The sequence below is a fragment of the Bactrocera neohumeralis genome, unplaced genomic scaffold (assembly GCF_024586455.1).
Source record: "Bactrocera neohumeralis isolate Rockhampton unplaced genomic scaffold, APGP_CSIRO_Bneo_wtdbg2-racon-allhic-juicebox.fasta_v2 cluster09, whole genome shotgun sequence".
Taxonomy (NCBI): Eukaryota; Metazoa; Arthropoda; class Insecta; order Diptera; family Tephritidae; genus Bactrocera; species Bactrocera neohumeralis.
Genome location: NW_026089622.1, coordinates 26582125 through 26601361, shown reverse-complemented (window position 1 = coordinate 26601361; position 19237 = coordinate 26582125). Strand labels below are relative to the sequence as shown.

Sequence of the window (19237 nt, the reverse complement as noted above, 5' to 3'; positions counted from 1 at the left end):
TGTGCGAACACAAACCGGCATATTAACTCGACCAGCCACGAAACTGTGTTTTCTTCCCAACGGCGAGGAACAACTTCAACCAAAACAGCAAAATAATAAAACAATTCCGCTAATTCGAAAATAACCCGCTTTATAATCCGTACAGAAAAATAAATTCAAACAAGCGCGTTGAAGATCAACTTATTATACATATGCATATGTATAGATATGTAGCTACAACAACTACATTATAACATTATAGATAAAATCAATTTAATGCAATCTTATATTCCCATAGAAATGGACGTAGAGGAGACCCAAACCACCTCCAACACCGTAAGGTCCGAAATCGCTGCACCCAAAGCGTCGGCTGCACTCGTTGCCGCTCCAAGGACCAATGTTATGCGCCCCCCGCCATCCGCCGCAGCAGTCAGAGAAATAAGAGAAGAGCAGCTAGTGGAGCCACAGGGGCCTCCATGTTGCAGCCTGTGCCATCGCCCACACGCCCTGAAACGATGCACCATCTTCCAAAGTATGAAGCCCGCTCAACGACAGCAGGTTGCAAGGGCCCACGGGCATTGCATGACCTGCCTGGTAGATGACCACGCCACCATAGAGTGCTGGGCTGACGGTGCCTGTCAATATTGCCACAGGCCGCACCACACTCTGTTCCATCGATTTCCCACACGAGAGAATCAGACCAACTCCCGTACCAGACCACGCAGTGATCCTATCCGGCGACGACGACGCACGCAACCAACCACAACACGTACACGGCCGTCTCCGCCACGCCACGCTCATCGCCAGCAACAACGACGCTCAACAGGGTTGAGCGCTGTACTCAGTACACTACAACAGCTGCAACGGCTCCTAGCCGATTAATTCGCCTAGGGGGGCCGGGATGTTCACATGAGCTATGAGCGTTCTGCAGCATCACACATCGCATCACCTCACGCCACGACACAACACCTCATCACACAACAGTTCACAGCACACACCACTACACACACACACGCATCAAACACAGTACCTGACGCCGTTCACTATTACAACACAACAACCACACGATCATCAACGAGACGACTCGGATTAATCTAATATTCACCACCCAAACTATCAAAAGGGATAGATCCGAACGGGATCACTCTCTTTTTCGTTTCGTCCGCAAAGTAAGACGGTCGACCCGCAACGATTTTTTTTCTTAAAACCGCAACGTCCGCACATTCTCTTTGTGACTTCCCGCCAAAGTGACGTTGTGACGTGAGTGCCGGATTTCACCGCAGTGTCAGTGTGTGAAAAGAATAATTAAATTGTTGTATTAATAAAAGATATACAATTAGTGAAATTAACTAAATAAAAATTGAAAGTGTGCGCTAGAAAATGTTGGTTTTATTTGGCATAAGTATACTATAAACAAGTATATCGAGTAAGTATACTAGTGTTGCACGTTAACAACCACTACCGACAAAAAAGGAGAAATTTTAAAAGACATAAGTGAACTATTTTGTATGTTGGCCTTTTGGCTTATATTTCTATACGCCAACATTAGGGCGGATCGATTTAAAAATCGCCCATTGCCCTATGAAAATCATATTCTAGGGATCAAAATAAGAAACTTTGCCGAAGGAACCACCCCTCTAAAACGAATTTTAATGTCCCCTAATTTGGGTCGAACTTTTGGGTAGGGGCAAATTTTGAAAAATCCCACTTTGACCCATTTAGAATGCTCTAATCCTTGGTGAGCCACCGAGAATGTACAATTTTCCCTGGTTTGATGTTAGCCAGATCCACCGGAACCACGCCGCTAGAAATTGCATGGGCCATGTCGTATAGGTACTTCGAATCGGTGGAAAATTCTTTTTTTTTCTGGAGCCGGGGGCATATTTTGCAACTCAATTTTCTGGAAGCCGTCCACCACCTAAAAATATATAATAATAAAATAATTAAAAATGGTTGACAATTATAATAAATGAGTGATAGCAATAACTTACCGGAAGAGTTTCACAAGTTTCGATTTGACGGCTCAGTTTTCCGGTTGCCGATCTTGGTCCAGTGCTTCAAACAAATGCCGAAACGGAAGTTCGTTGAAGTGTAGAAGGCAAACAAATCAATGTAATGGTCTTTCTAACAGCAATTCGAATCGTCGTATAATTCCACCGCGTGGGCCAGTGTTTGTTGGCTCACCGTCAGTGCATATTCCAATTAATGTATCTAGTGATATATTTTTATCGTTGAAAAAACCATTTAATTTGGTTGTTTTGTATTCAGCGGTTTCATGTTCCAGTCTTACGTAACCAATCATTTCAGAATTGGGTTCTCTCAAAATAACAAGATGTGGTTTTTTTACCATCCTAGTATGATACTTGTCATCAATTTTATCTATCGTTAAAGTATCATCTTTTCTGCCATCGAATGAAAACGCTAACAAATTGGTATCATCTAACCGTTTGCGAAGCACTTCTTGTCTGCATTTCTCTTTTTCTCTGCGAACTTTCGATTTATCCATGATGAGAGGTTTCCCATGCTTATCTTTAATTTTAAAATCTTGCAAAAGAGCGGTTCCCAATGCTGATGCTACTCTGTCAGGCACACCAAATCTGTCACATACCAAGGCAAAGTTAAAACAATCGTATCTCTCTGTGTATTGTGAACTTGTGCTCTTCTATCCATATCTTCTTGAACCGGTGGCGGTGCGTATGTTGAATCATCGGGATCTTGGTATGTTGGAATTGATGACATAGACGTTGCTCCTTGCTCTTTAGTTTCCATCATAAATGCATTCATTGTTAGTCTTCTCTGATTATGTTGATCGTGCATGAACTCTTTGAGGCGTTCGGGAACCCAGCCGCATGCACATGGAGCTGTCTTCAAATCGCATTTACATGTTCCAATGTAAAAAATTGTTTCCAGAGATTTTACATACTCTGTAAATTGTTGGGTGTTGTTTCTTCTCTTGATTTGCTCTTGATACTTGTCAAGCAATTTATTCAATTTATTACATACACTTTTTTCAGCATTATTTCCATACCAAGTTTTTCCCAAATTCCAATCAACTTATCTTGTACTTGAATAGTGAATGATTTATGGGAAAACTTTTTTTGTTCTGTTTTAGCACGTTCGCTTAAGTGAAAATAATATCTCAAGATATCAGATAGGTTGGTAAATTAAGATCAGCCAAATCAGTAGACACACCAAAAACAGTAACATCATGCTTGAGTATATGACTCATTGGGTTTTCGATAGTTGTTGATGTAGTTGCTTCATCTTGCGGTATAGAGGATGGTGGATTCATTGTAAACTTTTTGATTTGGAATGGTCACTTCACTTATTATTTTTTTTGGAATACCATAGTGGTTATTGCTTTAGTTCTCCTCACTTTCAGAGGTAATAAGAATGAAATGGTGATTTCAATTCCATTTCAAAATTTGCCCCTACCCAAAAGTTCGACCCAAATTGGGGGACATCAGAATTCGTTTCAGAGGTTTGGTTCCTTCGGCAAAGTTTCTTATTTTGATCCCTAGAATATGACTTTCATAGAGCAATGGGCGATTTTTTTGCCTCCCCACAAATCGACCCGGCCTAGCCAACATGCTATCATTTCAATTGATATGAATATCATTTTGCGAATTTTTATGAATTCATGCAAAATTGATAACATTATTATTAAATTATGCAATTCTCCAAGCAATATTTGTAGTTAATGGTCAAATTAGCTACTTTTTAAACATTTCATATATGTATATTGATAATATAATATAATTTTATATCCATGCGCGAATAATGCATACACAACATACATACTTATATGCGTTCGCATGTAGATATGTCACTCGCAAAATTACAAATATTGTTCTACAAAAACAACAATCGCCTCAAATAGCATCAGAAATCAATATGGCAGCTAAATTGCGGACGTTAAAATTTATAGTAAATTATACAACAACAAAATATTCATTCATGAACGCAAACGCACTTTCAAAAAGCAAACAAATATGTGCGTATGACATTCCCACACAAATAATGCATACACAACGCACATACTTAAATGCGTTCACATGTAGATATGTCACCCGCAATCAGAAATCAATATGGCAAATATTGTATAGTAAATAATACAACAACAAAATTTTCATTCATTAACGCAAAAGTACTTTCAAAAAGCAAATTTGATTCATTCACAAAACCAATTATATACACCTCTCCCCGAGCATGCCCTTGCTTACAGACCTCTTTTGATGACGATGGCAAAAGCTAAAGATCTTAATTTGAATATACTATACATATGTATGTATTTCTGAAATGTATAAAAAGAAAAAAGTGACAACCCCGCAAATATAAGTATATTGAAATATATAAGAATAAAATTGACAACATATTTTTATTTGTCGATTTTCAACTCAAGAAATATTTCGAAGAAAATATTCAATATACCTCTGATTTATGTGTACAGTCAGTCCCGATTAAGTAGTACTCCGCTTAAATGAAAATATCCCTCTTAACTGCCTATGTCTTGCTGCATCTCACGGTTTGTTTTTTGAAAAACATAGAAATTATTGTTTTAAGTACCACTCGCTTAGGTATCCGCACTCACTTATGTGCCATATGATATTTTTATTTTTAACAAACCACAAAAATCAGTATCTTTGATTGTGGTACATAATTGGGATTGACTGTATTTGTCAAGGAATGTAAAAAATATTTTGTTATTCTAAAATATGTTTAAGCGGCTTGCAAAAATTCTGCGCCGATATGTATGCAAGCTCACACATAAACATACATATTAACGCTAGTTTGTGGGCGAAGCTATTACAGCGGCAAGGAAAGCGGTGACAATCGTTTGATTTTTTTCGGCACACAAAATTACATATGTACATACAAATATGTGAACATTATGCGTATTGTTTTTTTAAATCTTTTTACATGTACACATAATTACATTCTTATGTGAATCTGTGCGCCGTCATGGTCTTTTTTCCAAAATCGGGAAAAATTAGATACAAAATTACTTTTAATAAGTTATTATTTCAAATAAATAATATATATTTCGGCTATTACATAATGAAGATGTGCCAAATGAACTGAAATGTGGTCGTATAAATACGTCTTGGGTCGTTCCTTTCACCACTGGACAAAGTATAACTTCATGGGAGAGTCCTCTATTGCACGGACTTTTTTTTTTCTTTTTTTTTAAAGTAGGGGGAAGCATCGAAAGCCGAAGTGCGGAACTTTAATCCGCTAAATCTAACCTACTCCCAACTCAGGACTCTCCCACGGAACCACCGGCTAGGTATTACTTCGTGGGAGGGACAAGACATTTAAGTCTCCTCTATTGCGCGGACTGACGGACGCCTAGTCTGCTGAAAAGATCTCAGTTTGGTCATTATGAACGCTGACGCTTCGCTGACAGCTTCGACCGTAAAACTACCGCCGAGTGTGTTTTTTAGTTGTTCCCTTGTATTTGAAAATCGAGGGCAATAAAATAATACATGCTCAGAGTCTTCTATATGCTCTGTACATGTCGGACAGTTCGGACTATTGTCATTGTGGAATCTAAAAAGGTGGCTTCTAAAGCATCCATGTCCACTAAGTATTTGGCTCAGATAGAAATCTAATTCCCAATGTCGTCCACGAGTGGATGTCCGGTATAAATCGATGGGTCCAGCGCCCTTTGGTTGAGGAATTCCACCGCTCCTGCCACATTTTAGTACTCTTGTTTCTCTCCTCTGTCCTTACCGATACTGTTTTAGGCGTTGATAATTGATGTAAACGCTCGAGTTCATCTCCCTGGATGTCAATAAGAAGCATGCTGGCTAATACTTCAGCAGCGTCGGTTGATATAGTCCGGAAAGCACTTATTACCCGAATTGCAGAAAGCCTATGCACTGCAATTATTTGTTTTGCATCGCTTTTATATCCATTGCCTGTATCCATACTGGTGCCGCATACACTATTACGGAACTCATTGCTTTCGCTATTAAGAATCGCCGACTGGAACGCACACAGGCTCTATTGGTCATCATTCTCGATAGGGCATTATAAATTCTGTTTGCCTTGGCGGAAGTATACTCCAAGTGTTCTTAAAATTTTAATTTGGAATCTAATATTACCCCCAGATACTTCAATTGCGGCTGCGAGGTAATCTTGCATTCCCCTATGGTGAGCTCTATTCGTTCTTCTATCTTCCTAGTGCTTATCAGTAAAACTTCTGTTTTTTCCTCCGCCAGTTTCAGACTCATAGAAGAGAACCATTGGCGTAGACTATTTAAGCACTCATTACATTTATTTCTCAGGTCGGCTAGTTGATTGGCGACTGCTACCACCATGAGGTCGTCCGCATAAGCTACTAGTTTCACGTCTGTTGGTTGCTGTCTTCTTAGCACCCCGTCATACATAAGGTTCCATAATAGTGGGCCTAGCACTGAGCCTTGTGGTACTCCACTTGAGATAGAGTAGCTCTTGGTGCCTTCGTCCGTCTCAAAAATCAGCTTTCTCTTTTTAAAATAGCTCGTTATTATGTTTATGAGGTATTCAGGGGCCAGTATTTTTTCCAGGGCTTTAATTATTTTGGGTTGGGAGTAGAACCAGGCGCTGAATCTTCCACGGATCGGGGAACACCTCTTCTAATATACACGCATTGTACATGTTAACAAATAAACTGGGTCCAAGAGTTATGGCTTCTTTAAGGGCTCTATTTGGTATACCATCTATTCCAGGCGCTTTAGAGTTTTTGATTTTTTTCGCAATAACCAATAGTTCGTCTTCTGTGACTAATAGGGGTGGCTCTGTAGCTTCGTTTCTTTTAATGTAGGAAATGGATGCATGTGTAGGGAATAACGCTTCGACAACATTTTTCATAAATGATGCGTTCTTAGGTTGCTGAGACTTATTTTTGAATTTCGACATACAAGTTTTGTATGCCGATCCCCAGGGGTCTATGTTCGCTTCCTCACATAACTTTTCGAAACAGGATCTCTTACTACGGATAATGGCTGACTTCAGTAGCTTTTTTTGGCATTTAAATGCATCTCTGAGGCGGATTTCGTTTCCCCCTCCCTGGTTTCGCTGTGCGCGACATCTAGCTGAGTGACAGAGCTTCCTCAGCTTGGCAATTTCGTCGCTCCACCAGTATACCGGCTTTCGATTGCTATTGTATCTCGTCCTGCGCATAGTTGCGTAGCATGCTGCAACTAGTATCAAATTCCTTTTCACGCCAACTACGTTTTCGAGAGGGATTTCTGCGAGACAGTTCCCTTTCTTGGGAGAACGAAACTTCAGCGATTATAGCCATTCGGTAGCTATTTGTGTAAATATCTGACACCTTCCACTTAATATGTCTGCTAAGCGTGTCGTTAACAAACATTAGGTCTATTATAGAAACTGTATTACTCTTTTGAAACGTATTTTTTGTGCCATTGTTTAAAATCGTCAGGTTTGTTTGACTCAAAAACTCTACAATGAGGCTACCACGATGATTTGTAACTCTGATATTCCAAGCAGTAGACCATGCACTAAAATCAGCCGCTATTATTATTGGCGATTTGTTTTTGGTCTCTAGAGACAGCTCCAGGAGAAAATCTTCAAATTGGCAAATTGTTGGGCTAGGACGAGCAAAGCAGCTTACAAAATATATACCTTGTAACTTCGCCCATGTAAAGCCGTCATGGACTTCTGTGGAGCGTGATGAGAAAGCTTGTCTTTACAGGCCCATATTGCTGCCTTGCCACGTCTATCTTTACTCCAAGTGCTTTTATATATGGCTCGCTTAGCAAGGCGACATCTATGTTCTCTTCTAGAACTGTTTGTTTTAGCAGATCTTGTGCTGCAGCTCAGTGATTAAGGTTTAGCTGTAATAACCTCATTTTTTCACTGTTTTCATCATTTGTACGAGCTTCGGACAGGTCATACTTAAGACGGAGTGCTCTCCTTTGCAAAGCACACAGCTCGGGGCATTTTTGTACACAGACCTGCAGCTCCGCAACGTGCACAGAGGGTAGACCGTTCAGTTTGACTAACACATTTGTGAGTCATATGACACACTTGGAAACACCTAAAACATCGGGTAATGGGTGAATATACTCGGAGACGACGGATAGACCACCCTATCTTCACTGTGCTGTATCAGCGCCATTTCACCCACCGCTCCCTATTAGATGGTTTGAAATGAGTCGGCTCTCTTGTCTGACTCGATCAGTAGGTCTCCTTTCATCGTCTTCCGTTTGATCTCAACTCTTCAAGACTGCTGTCGCTTTTTATCTTCCGGAGAGTGTCAACATAAGACGCACCCTCCTTTTTGGTTATTATGATGGCGTCCGGTGTCGTTCTAATTTTCTTCTGAATCGATATCTTCTTTTTCACAACATCCACCTATTTTCCACCTACGCTTTGTTGACCCGTAATATTTTCCTGAATTACTTTCGTGGGCTCTCTGGTCGTTTGTGGCACCTTTTCAGTAGCTTTTTCGGTTTTTTCGTGGGGGGTAGGTCTCCCGATGCTGCTCGCAGCCGCTTTGGGGTATTCATCTCTCTAAAAGTATGAGATACTTGGGTTGTTTTTTGAACCATAATTTTTTTCTCCGGCTAATAGTTTCAAGCAGCTCACTACTTCCGGTCTTTGACCAAGTATCCTCTGGGTAGCCTAAGAACATCCGTTCGAAGGTGAGCTAATGTGAGAAGGCGAAACATTCCCTACATAGGGTTGTGCGCTGGGCTTGGGAACCGCCACGTAAAAAACAATACCAATGAAAAGGAAAACACAGCCTCGGATGAGAGACCCCCCTTTTTATGACGACCATGGCAAACGGAATAAGGACTACGATTTGAGGGCATGCACCTGGAATGTCCGGACCCTTAATTGGGAAGGTGCCGCTGCCCAGCTGGTTGATGTCCTCGCAAAAATAAAGGCTGACATCACCGCCGTTCAAGAAATGCGATGGACGGGACAAGGACAAAGACGAGTAGGTCCTTGTGACATTTACTACAGTGGCCATATAAAGGAGCGCAAGTTTGGTGTTGGATTCGTGGTGGGAGAGAGACTCCATCGCCGAGTACTATCATTCACTCCGGTGAATGAACGTCTAGCCACAATCCGCATCAAAGCGAGGTTCTTCAACATATCGCTGATCTGCGCCCACGCTCCGACGGATAAGAAGGACGATGTGACCAAAGATGCCTTTTATGAGTGCTTGGAACGCACTTATGAGAGATGCCCCCGCCACGATGTCAAAATCGTGCTTGGCGACTTTAACGCCAGGGTGGGCAAAGAAGGTATATTTGGCACTACGGTCGGTAAATTCAGCCTCCACGACGAAACATCCCCAAATGGGTTGAGGCTGATTGACTTCGCCGGGGCCCGAAATATGGTTATCTGTAGTACTAGATTCCAGCATAAGAAGATTCATCAAGCTACCTGGCTGTCTCCGGATCGAAAAACTACCAACCAGATCGATCATGTTGTGATAGATGGAAGACACGTCTCCAGTGTTTTAGATGGGCGTGCGCTCCGAGGTCCTAACATCGATTCGGACCACTATCTTGTTGCAGCTAAGATTCGCACTCGCCTCTGTGCAGCAAAAAACGCACGCCAACAAACACAAGGAAGGTTCGACGTCGAAAAGCTGCAATCACAACAGACAGCCGAACGATTTTCTACTCGGCTTGCACTCCTGCTCTCTGAGAGCACTAGTCAACAACCTGGTATAAGGGAACTGTGGGACGGCATTTCAAATTCCTTACGTACAGCTGCAACCGAAACCATTGGTTTTCGGAAAGAGCAAAAGAACAGCTGGTACGACGAAGAGTGCCGTGTCGCAGCGGAGAGAAAACAGGCTGCCTACCTCGCCACGTTACGATCGACCACTACACGTGCGGGATGGGATAGATACCGAGAGTTGAAGAGGGAAGCGAGACGCATTTGCAGACAGAAGAAGAAAGAGGCCGAAATGCGTGAGTACGAAGAGCTTGATAAGCTGGCCGACAGGGGTAATGCTCGAAAATTCTACGAAAAAATGCGGCGGCTTACAGAAGGTTTCAAGACCGGAGCATACTCTTGTAGAACCCCAAAGGTGATCTAGTCACTGATGCCCAGAGCATAGTTAAATTATGGAGGGAACACTTCTCCAGCCTGCTGAATGGCAGTGAACGCACAACACCAGGAGAAGGAGAACCCGATTCCCCAATCGATGACGATGGAGCAGACGTTCCATTACCCGACCATGAAGAAGTTCGAATAGCAATTGCCCGCCTCAAGAACAACAAAGCGGCAGGGGCCGACGGACTACCGGCCGAGCTATTCAAACACGGCGGCGAAGAACTAATAGGGAGCATGCATCAGCTTCGTTGTAAAATATGGTCGGACGAGAGCATGCCCAACGATTGGAATTTAAGTGTGCTATGCCCAATCCATAAAAAAGGAGACCCCACAATCTGCGCCAACTACCGTGGGATTAGCCTCCTCAACATCGCATATAAGGTTCTATGGAGCGTATTGTGTGAAAGATTAAAGCCCACCGTCAACAAACTGATTGGACCTTATCAGTGTGGCTTCAGACCTGGAAAATCAACAACCGACCAGATATTCACCATGCGCCAAATCTTGGAAAAGACCCGTGAAAGGAGAATCAACACACACCACCTCTTCGTCGATTTCAAAGCTGCTTTCGACAGCACGAAAAGGAGCTGCCTTTATGCCGCGATGTCTGAATTTGGTATCCCCGCAAAACTAATACGGCTGTGTAAACTGACGTTAAACAACACGAAAAGCTCCGTCAGGATCGGGAAGGACCTCTCCGAGCCGTTCGATACCAAACGAGGTTTCAGACAAGGCGACTCCCTATCGTGCGACTTCTTCAACCTGCTCCTGGAGAAAATAGTTCGAGCTGCAGAACTAAACAGAGAAGGTACCATCTTCTATAAGAGTGTACAGCTGCTGGCGTATGCCGACGATATTGATATCATCGGCCTCAACACCCGCGCCGTTAGTTCTGCTTTCTCTAGGCTGGACAAGGAAGCACAGAAAATGGGTCTGGTAGTGAACGAGGGCAAAACGAAATATCTCCTATCATCAAACAAACAGTCGTCGCACTCGCGACTTGGCTCTCACGTCACTGTTGACAGTCATAACTTTGAAGTTGTAGATAATTTCGTCTATTTAGGAACCAGCATTAACACCACTAATAATGTCAGCCTGGAAATCCAACGCAGGATTGCTCTTGCCAACAGGTGTTACTTCGGACTGAGTAGGCAATTGAAAAGTAAAGTCCTCTCTCGACGAACAAAAGCTAAACTCTATAAGTCGCTCATAATTCCCGTCCTGCTATATGGTGCAGAGGCTTGGGCGATGACAGCAACCGATGAGTCAACGTTACGAGTTTTCGAGAGAAAAATTCTGCGAAAGATTTATGGTCCTTTGCGCATTGGCCACGGCGAATATCGCATCCGATGGAACGATGAGCTGTACGAGATATACGACGACATTGACATAGTTCAGCGAATTAAAAGACAGCGGCTACGCTGGCTAGGTCATGTTGTCCGGATGGATGAAAACACTCCAGCTCAGAAAGTATTCGACGCAGTACCCGCCGGGGGAAGCAGAGGAAGAGGAAGACCTCCACTCCGTTGGAAGGACCAAGTGGAGAAGGACCTGGCTTCGCTTGGAATATCCAATTGGCGCCACGTAGCGAAAAGAAGAAACGACTGGCGCGCTGTTGTTAACTCGGCTATAATCGCGTAAGCGGTGTCTACGCCAATTAAGAAGAAGAAGAATAGTTTAAATTAAACAGTAATACGCGCATATCTTGATTTACGTGTCTTTGACCAGCTATCGTATTTTCTAACTCTTTAATTTTACAACCCGGCTTGTTAAAAGGTCGGAGGTTTAATTTTTAGTGAATTCTCTTCACTTTTGCTTGTTCGGTCAGCAGTTTCATCACTAAATGTTGATCCAGCTGCGGTGTATTCCTCATTTCTGCCGTTAGGAGGCGTTCTCAAAATTTTAGAATTCCTCCGAATAGGATTCTCTGATGTACGCCCCATACTATTCTCAGAGGCCATACATCAGTGAGAAAATACGAGTGTGTTCAAAAAGTATTGCGAATTTTGTGTTTTTTTTCAAAAATTATTTATTTATTCATGAATATCTATTTTGTCCCCTTCAAAGTAATCCCCATGAGATATTATACACTTGTGCCAACGGTTTTTCCAATCTTCGAAGCACTTCAAAAAATCATTTTTTTTTATCTTCTTCAGCTCCACCTTCGATGCCGTCTTCAGTTTAGGGAACAAGAAAAAGTCACAGGGGGCTAGATCTGGGGAATACGGTGGCTTTGTTTTTTTGTTTTTTGTTACCGGAGGGGGAATCTTCGAAAGATACCGTCCTGTTTCAGACGGCATGCACGATTCATCCCACACGCGCATGTGCTGCCATTGTTTCCAAGTGCAGAACCTGCGGGGTAGGATGCCTACGTACTAAACCCTAACTCCGTCTCCTCTAGCTATTTATTTTCCTTGCGGGACCGCCGCTAGGCATTTCTTCACAAGGATAAGCTTTAGCCGGTTGGCTCTCGATCTATATATTTACCAACTCCATGAGGATCACCTGTCTATCGCTCCTTCTTTGCCATTCATTCCGTCTAAGTTCTATTAGGGCTGCCGCGCTCCATTCTCTAACAAAGTTCCACACCTGCTCGGAACGTAGCATGTGTGGTACAATGTTTTCAGGGGTTAGCCTCTCTGAGAGTAGTTTCTCTAGTTTCTCTCTTTCTTCTTTATAACGGGGGCACAGAAAGAAAATGTGCCACGAGTTCTCATTTCCGTTTCCACAAAAAGAGCATTCAAGTCCATCGTCATGTCTATATTTGTGTAAATACTCTCTGAAGCAACCGTGCCCAGTCAAGAACTGTGTCAAATAATAGTCCGTTTCTCCGTGTTGTCGCTCTACCCACATTTGCACGTTTCTGATCAGCGTGTGTGTCCATCTACCTTTTGTTGTTTCGTCCCATCGTTTTTGACACTCATTAAGGCAGGTTTGTCTTTCTTGCTGTTTTTTTTTGATTATTTAGTCGTCTGCCCGCGTTTTTCGCTCTGTCATACATTCTTTTTAGCTCCATTGCCATAATATCTGGAGGCATGATACCTGAAATAATTCCAGCCGCTTCGTGTGGCACAGTCCGGAAAGCGCACGCTACCCTGCAGCAATGCTGGTCCCCATATGGGTGCGGCGTACATTAGAACTGATTGGCTAACTTTTGCCAGAAGAGCGCGCCTATTCTGACTTGGTCCACCTATGTTGGCCATGATTCTACTTAATGCAGCCGTCACCTTTGCTGCTTTCTCACAGGCTTTCGTGATGTGGGCCCGATAATTTAGCCTCGCGTCAATAATTACACCTAGGTATTTCAAGGACTGTTGCCTTGGGATATTGTATCCATCAATGTTGAGCGTAGTCTCCTCTAGTTTTTTCCTACTCGTTATCAGCACCGCTTCGGTTTTTTGGCTTGCTAGCTGGAGCTTTGCTTTCGTGAGCCATTCTTTTATTTTAATCGCCGCGTGGTTGCACAGGTACTATATCTGGCTTATTTCTTTCGTCACTACCGTTACTGCTATATCATCAGCGTACCCGATTATCTGAATTTCTTTGGGCAATGGGAGTCGTAGCACACCGTCATACAAAACATTCCACAGTAGCGGCCCTAGTACAGAGCCTTGGGGTACACCGCCTGTTACAATGTAGTTTTTAGGACCTTCTTCTGTGTCATATAGCAGTAATCTCTCGGAGAGGTAGCTGGATATGATCCTCAGCAGGTAGAGCGGCGTCGTCTTCTTTTGTTTCAGGGCTTCCATAATGTGCGGCCAATAGGCCGAGTTGAAGGCATTTTTTACATCGAACGTTACTACCGCGCAGTATTCTTTGGAGCCATATAACCACCTGGTTCCTTCAATAGCCTTTTTTGCGACCTCCGTTACCATTTTTATGGCGTCTATTGTTGACCTGTGCCTTCAAAAGCCATATTGGTTTTCGGCTAAGCCCGGCGGCTCTCTTTCAAGATGTTGCTCTAGCCGCGCACAGATTATACGCTCCAGTATTTTCCCCATTGTGTCCAGCATACATAGTGGTCGGTAGGAGCCTGGCTCCCCTGCTGGTTTATTTGGCTTTTGTATAAGCACTAGCCGCTGTTTTTTCCAGATCTTAGGGAATACTCCCTCTCGTAAACATCGCGTATAAACTTTCGTAAACGGGGTGGGTTTATATTTAATAGCCAGTTTTAGGGCCTTATTCGGGATGCCATCTAGGCCTGATGCTTTACTATTTGCGAATCTCTCTGCTGCTTCTATGGTTTCCTGGTCAGTGACTAGCGGTGCGTTTGTAGCTTCAGATTCTCTTATTTGTGCCTTTGTAGCAATTGCGTCGGAAAAAGGGTTTGGACAACCGTCTTTAATAAACTAGGGCATGTAGGCGCCTGTCCTTTATAGTCTTTAATCTTTGACATGACGATTTTATATGCATCTCCCCACGGGTTTTCTTCGACCTTGTTGCAGAGCTCTTTAAAACAACAGCCTTTGCTCTTCTTTATTGCTTTCTTGAGTTCATTTCGCTTTCGTTTAAAGCGCTCATTTAGCATTGTGAAATCCGCCGTTTGTCGTCCCCTTTGACATTGGCGCCTCGCTTTGTGGCGTTTACTTCTTAGAGCTTCAATACCCTCATTCCACCAGTATACGGGTTTCCTGTATGTGCCTTGTTTTTTCCTACACATAGCGGCATCACAAGCTTTGCTCACGTATTTAACAAGGCATTCAGCCTTCTTTTCTATGTCTATGGCGCAGTTCGGGTTGTCATCCAGCGTTTTGTGCGTTTTATCAATTTCAAGTAGAATTGCCAAGTGGTCACTGTGTGTATACAAGTCGCTCACTTGCCATGTACACGACCGCACAAGGGAGCTACTAGCAAACGTAATATCGATTACAGAACCACGGCCGTTTTTTTCGAAGGTATTTCTGTTACCGGTATTCAGCAAGACGGTATTCAGTACCGAAAAGGCGTTCAAAAGGGTTTCTCCTCGTCTATTTGTGTATGTGCTACCCCACTCCACTGCCCATGCATTGAAGTCACCTGCCACTACGTTCATTGTGGTGTTCGACACTTCTCGTACAAGGTTATCAATGATTACTTCATATTCACTTTGTGTGATGCTTGGCGGAATGTAACAGCTATAGAAGTTTATTTCGCTGATCTTTACTCGTGTATAATAGGCTTGTCCTGTTAGTGGCTGTTCTTGGAACACGTTTCCTCCACAGGCACAAATGGCCGCTTTGTCCGTTAGGTCGGAGGTCCACGTTGCTGCGCTAACGTTTTTATATTGTTCGCAGACTATTGCCACGTCGATTTTCTGCTCAAACACTGTTTGCGTTAGCAGATCTTGTGCTGCTTCGCAGTGGTTGAGGTTGAGCTGTAGAACCCTCAAATTTTGGCTTTTTTGCACGCTTCTTGGTAGAGAGGACATTTCTTGCTGCCTATCTGATGGTCAGACTTCCCTTTTCCTTGTTTTTTACATGCACTGCAAGACGGCTCTTTATTGCATGTCTTTGCAAAGTGACCTTTTTCCCCACATTTGAGGCAGCATTGACTTCTATCATCCGAGTTTTTGCAGGTTCTCGCCAGGTGGCCATATTCCAAGCACCGGAAACATTTTTTAAGGTTCGGCTTCTCCCTAATCCTACACACTACCCATCCTATTTTAATTTTTTTGGCTTCAATAAGTAGCCTAGCTTGTAAGGCGGGGAGGCTTATCACAGCTGTTTGGGTGCCTGCGTATGACGCCCTAATGCCTCTGATTGAGCCTTTATCAAAATCCGCTAGTTTCTCTATTTGCGTGCGGATAGCATTGGCAATGTCCTCCTCTCCAGTTATTTCATCCAGATCCCGGATTTCCACAGTGGTCTCACTCGTTAGGGCTTTAATTTTCGCTTGATCTCCAAGCACTTTGCCTATTTCGTTGGTGTAGTCAGCGGTATTTTCCATTTGCGCGCTCTTCAGTTCCATTAAGATTTCACCTTTAGCCGTCTTTCTAATCCGGGTTACATTTTCCCCCAGTTTCTGCAGGGCATCTTCTGTTTTAACAGCCCTTAAAATATCGCTGTATGTCATGTTGCCGGTTCGCGCAATCACTATCGCATTAGGCCTTGGTCGCTGCTTATATGCTGCCTACTTTTTTCTTCTGATTTCTATCCAGCCATCTTGTTTTCCCGGTATCTGTTCTTTGTTGATTGCGGTTGACTTATCTCCTTTTTCCTCATTATTTTTAGCCTTCTTTGGTTCCTCTCCATGGGTGGTTTTATTTTTTTTTGGAGGAGTCTGCCTTTTTGCCTGCTTTTCTTCTCGAGGTCTTTTAGGCGTTATTTCCGTTGTTGCGGGCATATTTAGGATACTCCGTCTTTCTTCCTTGATCTTTTGGTACTCCTCTAAGGCTTTTTCGTACTTCTTCGTTATGTTGCCAACGAGGTCCATAAGATTATTGTTGATTGTTCGCTGCGGTGGGCGCATCATTTCTATCAACTTCTTAATTTCTTCACCCAGCTCACTCATATTGTCGCCGCGAGGTTTCACCGCCTTCGTTTGCGGCGTGTTGTCTTGCATCGTTGGCGGCGACGACCTTGCTCGCGTTGGTTTTTCTACGCTAAGCATCTTTAGGGGGGATCTGCTAAGTCGCGAAGACCGCTTGAATGGATCTATTTCCATTACTGGTGTCCTCTGGGAGTCAGTTCCTTGCACTTTTGGATTATTCACATCTCCTGCGTTTCCCGCGTCGTTACCCAATATGGTAGCATAGATGTTACTGCTACTGTTGCTGCCACTTCTGTTTGTTCTTTCTTCGTTTGTATTGTTTGTATTGTTTTTTCTCATGTAAAATTCCATTCCTTTCTTTTTGTACCAGCGCATCGTGTGACTACGCACCTACCCCAGTTCCCTGAGGCCTGTTCTTCGCTTTACTGGTCCCGGAAAACACGGACGGACCAGCGCTCGCCCGGGGCAACGCAAACTACTAACCTTGCGCCCAATGCACACTCCTTGACCAGAGCCCGAAGGGGCTGGTTTCTGGTGGACACTGCGGCTAACACCTCGGCAGAGCAGCCTCACATCACCCTATCCATCTCGACAGCAGAGAAGTCGCTGAGAAGATTTAAAGGGACTCCCAGTGCGCCGCGATGTACATCGGTCAGAGAAAACTTTAACAGCCGCACCTAACATGGTGAACAGACGCTGACCAGGAAGCCGCTCATTGTGAGTCCGTCGCGCCTGGATTTTTGTATTACCCACCATGCCCTTGCATGATGGGGGGGACACCTATTTTTGAGAGGCGGTATCGGCTCGCCTCTGTCGCAGGGGTTTCATCAGTTTAGCTGGCTTTTTTACCGCAACCTCCACACCTGCCGCTCCTCGTCGGGGGTTGCTTATTCGTCATAACTTATTTCGCAACTAACCTGCTACATAACTTGCAGGTCGATATGTTTAGGTCCTCAGCAACTTCTCTAACGGGGATTCGACGATTGGCCAATACCATTTTCTCCACTTCATTAATTTTTTCGTCTGTTATTGAAGTGCTCGGGCGTCCGGCACGCTCTTCGTCGTTCACATCTTCTCGGCCTTCTGAGAACATTTTATACCACCGATAAACGTTGCTTCGGTCCAAGGTAGCTTCTCCGTATGCCACAGTCAACATTCGGAATGCATCCGCGCACTTAATTTCGTTTTTCACACAGTATGTTCAATCCCAACCGCTAAAACTTTACTTATGGTTGGCAACGCCTAACCCAAAAGCAAAACGAAAAAGGAGAAAACCAAAACGGATAACAGCTGATTAATCAAAACATACTATTAAAAAATGGAAAAAATTAAAACTAAAAAATTTGCAAGTTTGCCACGAAAAAGGACAGGTATGTACAAATTAATTTTTGTTTAAATCAAATTGTACTTAGCTAATTCTCTAGACTTATTATACACCTGAATCGTCCGTATCTTCGGTAATGCCCAGGACAAAACCTAGTGAAAACTGGGATTATTCCCCAAAATTGTTTAAGTTAAAGTTGTTTAACATTTATGTCAACAGAGCGTTACCCGGGTAATTTTTTGCCTTTAAAGTGCCATATCACTGGATCCGTAAGTCCGATCAACTTGAAATTTCATGATTGCCTAGTCTGAAGAGTTTTACGTATTATGGTTAAATCTGAGCCGGACTGGACCACTTGGAACTGAGATATGACCAAAAACTAACAACTAACCCTTACGTCAACAGAGAGCATACCCGGGTAACACATTGAATTTTCAAGCAACAATACTGAAAAAAGCGAAAAAATACATTTTTTTTTTTAATTCATTAATTTTTATTTAATTTATTAATAATAATATTATTTAATTTGACAATAAATTGAAAAAAAATTGAAAATTAAAATAATTTTATTACTATTTATGGGCAATTCAGGCAGCGCGGCATATCCTTTGAGTGCTCTGAACAAATTGGCTTGCCGCAGAATGAGCATGCTTTTCGAGTCTGGCGTCTTCTGAGACATAAGTAGCAGGAACCCTTTAACCTTAGTCGACCAGTGTTGTCCCGCTCCTCTGCATCTGGTGGTGCCGTTGCCAGTCGCAAAGGTGCACCAGTTATAGCTTCTATTGCGTTGCGCGTTGAGAAAATTTTAGATATTTGCGGATTGGTGCACCTGACATCTACCTCCGCACGGGCCAGTTGCTCGCTGAGATTGTGCAGAAATTCCCTGCGCCGTGCTGTTGACACCTTCATGTGTGGATTTTTCTCCATGTAAATAATATATGCGGCAAAGGCTGCGACATCCAGAATATTATAAAAAAACGCCAAAGGCCATCTATTTGTACGCCGTTTGGTGGAATACTCAGCAAGGCATTTGTCCATATTGTCAACACCACCTTTGTACTTGTTGTAATCCATTATCATAGCTGGTTTTCGTCTAGAACCAACAATTTGCGTATCATAGTGCATTGTAGATAGAAGCACAACAGCTTTGTTCTTTTTAGGAACATATAAGCACATGGCAACGCTCTCATTGAATGCAAATATGGCGGATTCTGGTTGGCGCCCTTTTGCAATGGACAATTGTTTTGGCACAAATCTGCGGCGCTTATTGACAATTTGTGATCGTTCATCAATTGTTTTGCTAAGTTGTGTGTTGTGAAAAAGTTGTCACAAACAATGTTGCGACCAATGTCACGCAACATGTCCACGCATAAGTCTTTG

At 43.0% G+C, this 19237-nt stretch overlaps 2 protein-coding genes across 2 annotated transcripts; one reads left to right on the top strand and one right to left on the bottom strand.

The window, feature by feature from the left end:
• Positions 1 to 265: 265 nt before the first annotated feature.
• On the top strand, positions 266 to 962 carry LOC126764200 (uncharacterized). Its single transcript, XM_050481994.1, has one exon. The coding sequence runs from the start codon at positions 280 to 282 to the stop codon at positions 859 to 861; it is 582 nt and encodes a 193-aa protein (XP_050337951.1). The 5' UTR covers positions 266 to 279; the 3' UTR covers positions 862 to 962.
• Positions 963 to 14353: 13391 nt separating this feature from the next.
• Positions 14354 to 15472, bottom strand: LOC126764689 (uncharacterized). Its single transcript, XM_050482341.1, has one exon. It carries the CDS (start codon positions 15470 to 15472, stop codon positions 14354 to 14356), a length of 1119 nt encoding a protein of 372 aa, XP_050338298.1.
• Positions 15473 to 19237: the final 3765 nt, after the last annotated feature.

What these genes read in the sequence shown, in the direction of transcription:
- LOC126764200 (XM_050481994.1), top strand. Translation starts at nt 280, where the DNA reads ATGGACGTAGAGGAGACCCAAACCACCTCCAACACCGTAAGGTCCGAA.
- LOC126764689 (XM_050482341.1), bottom strand. Translation starts at nt 15,472, where the DNA reads ATGTCCTCTCTACCAAGAAGCGTGCAAAAAAGCCAAAATTTGAGGGTT.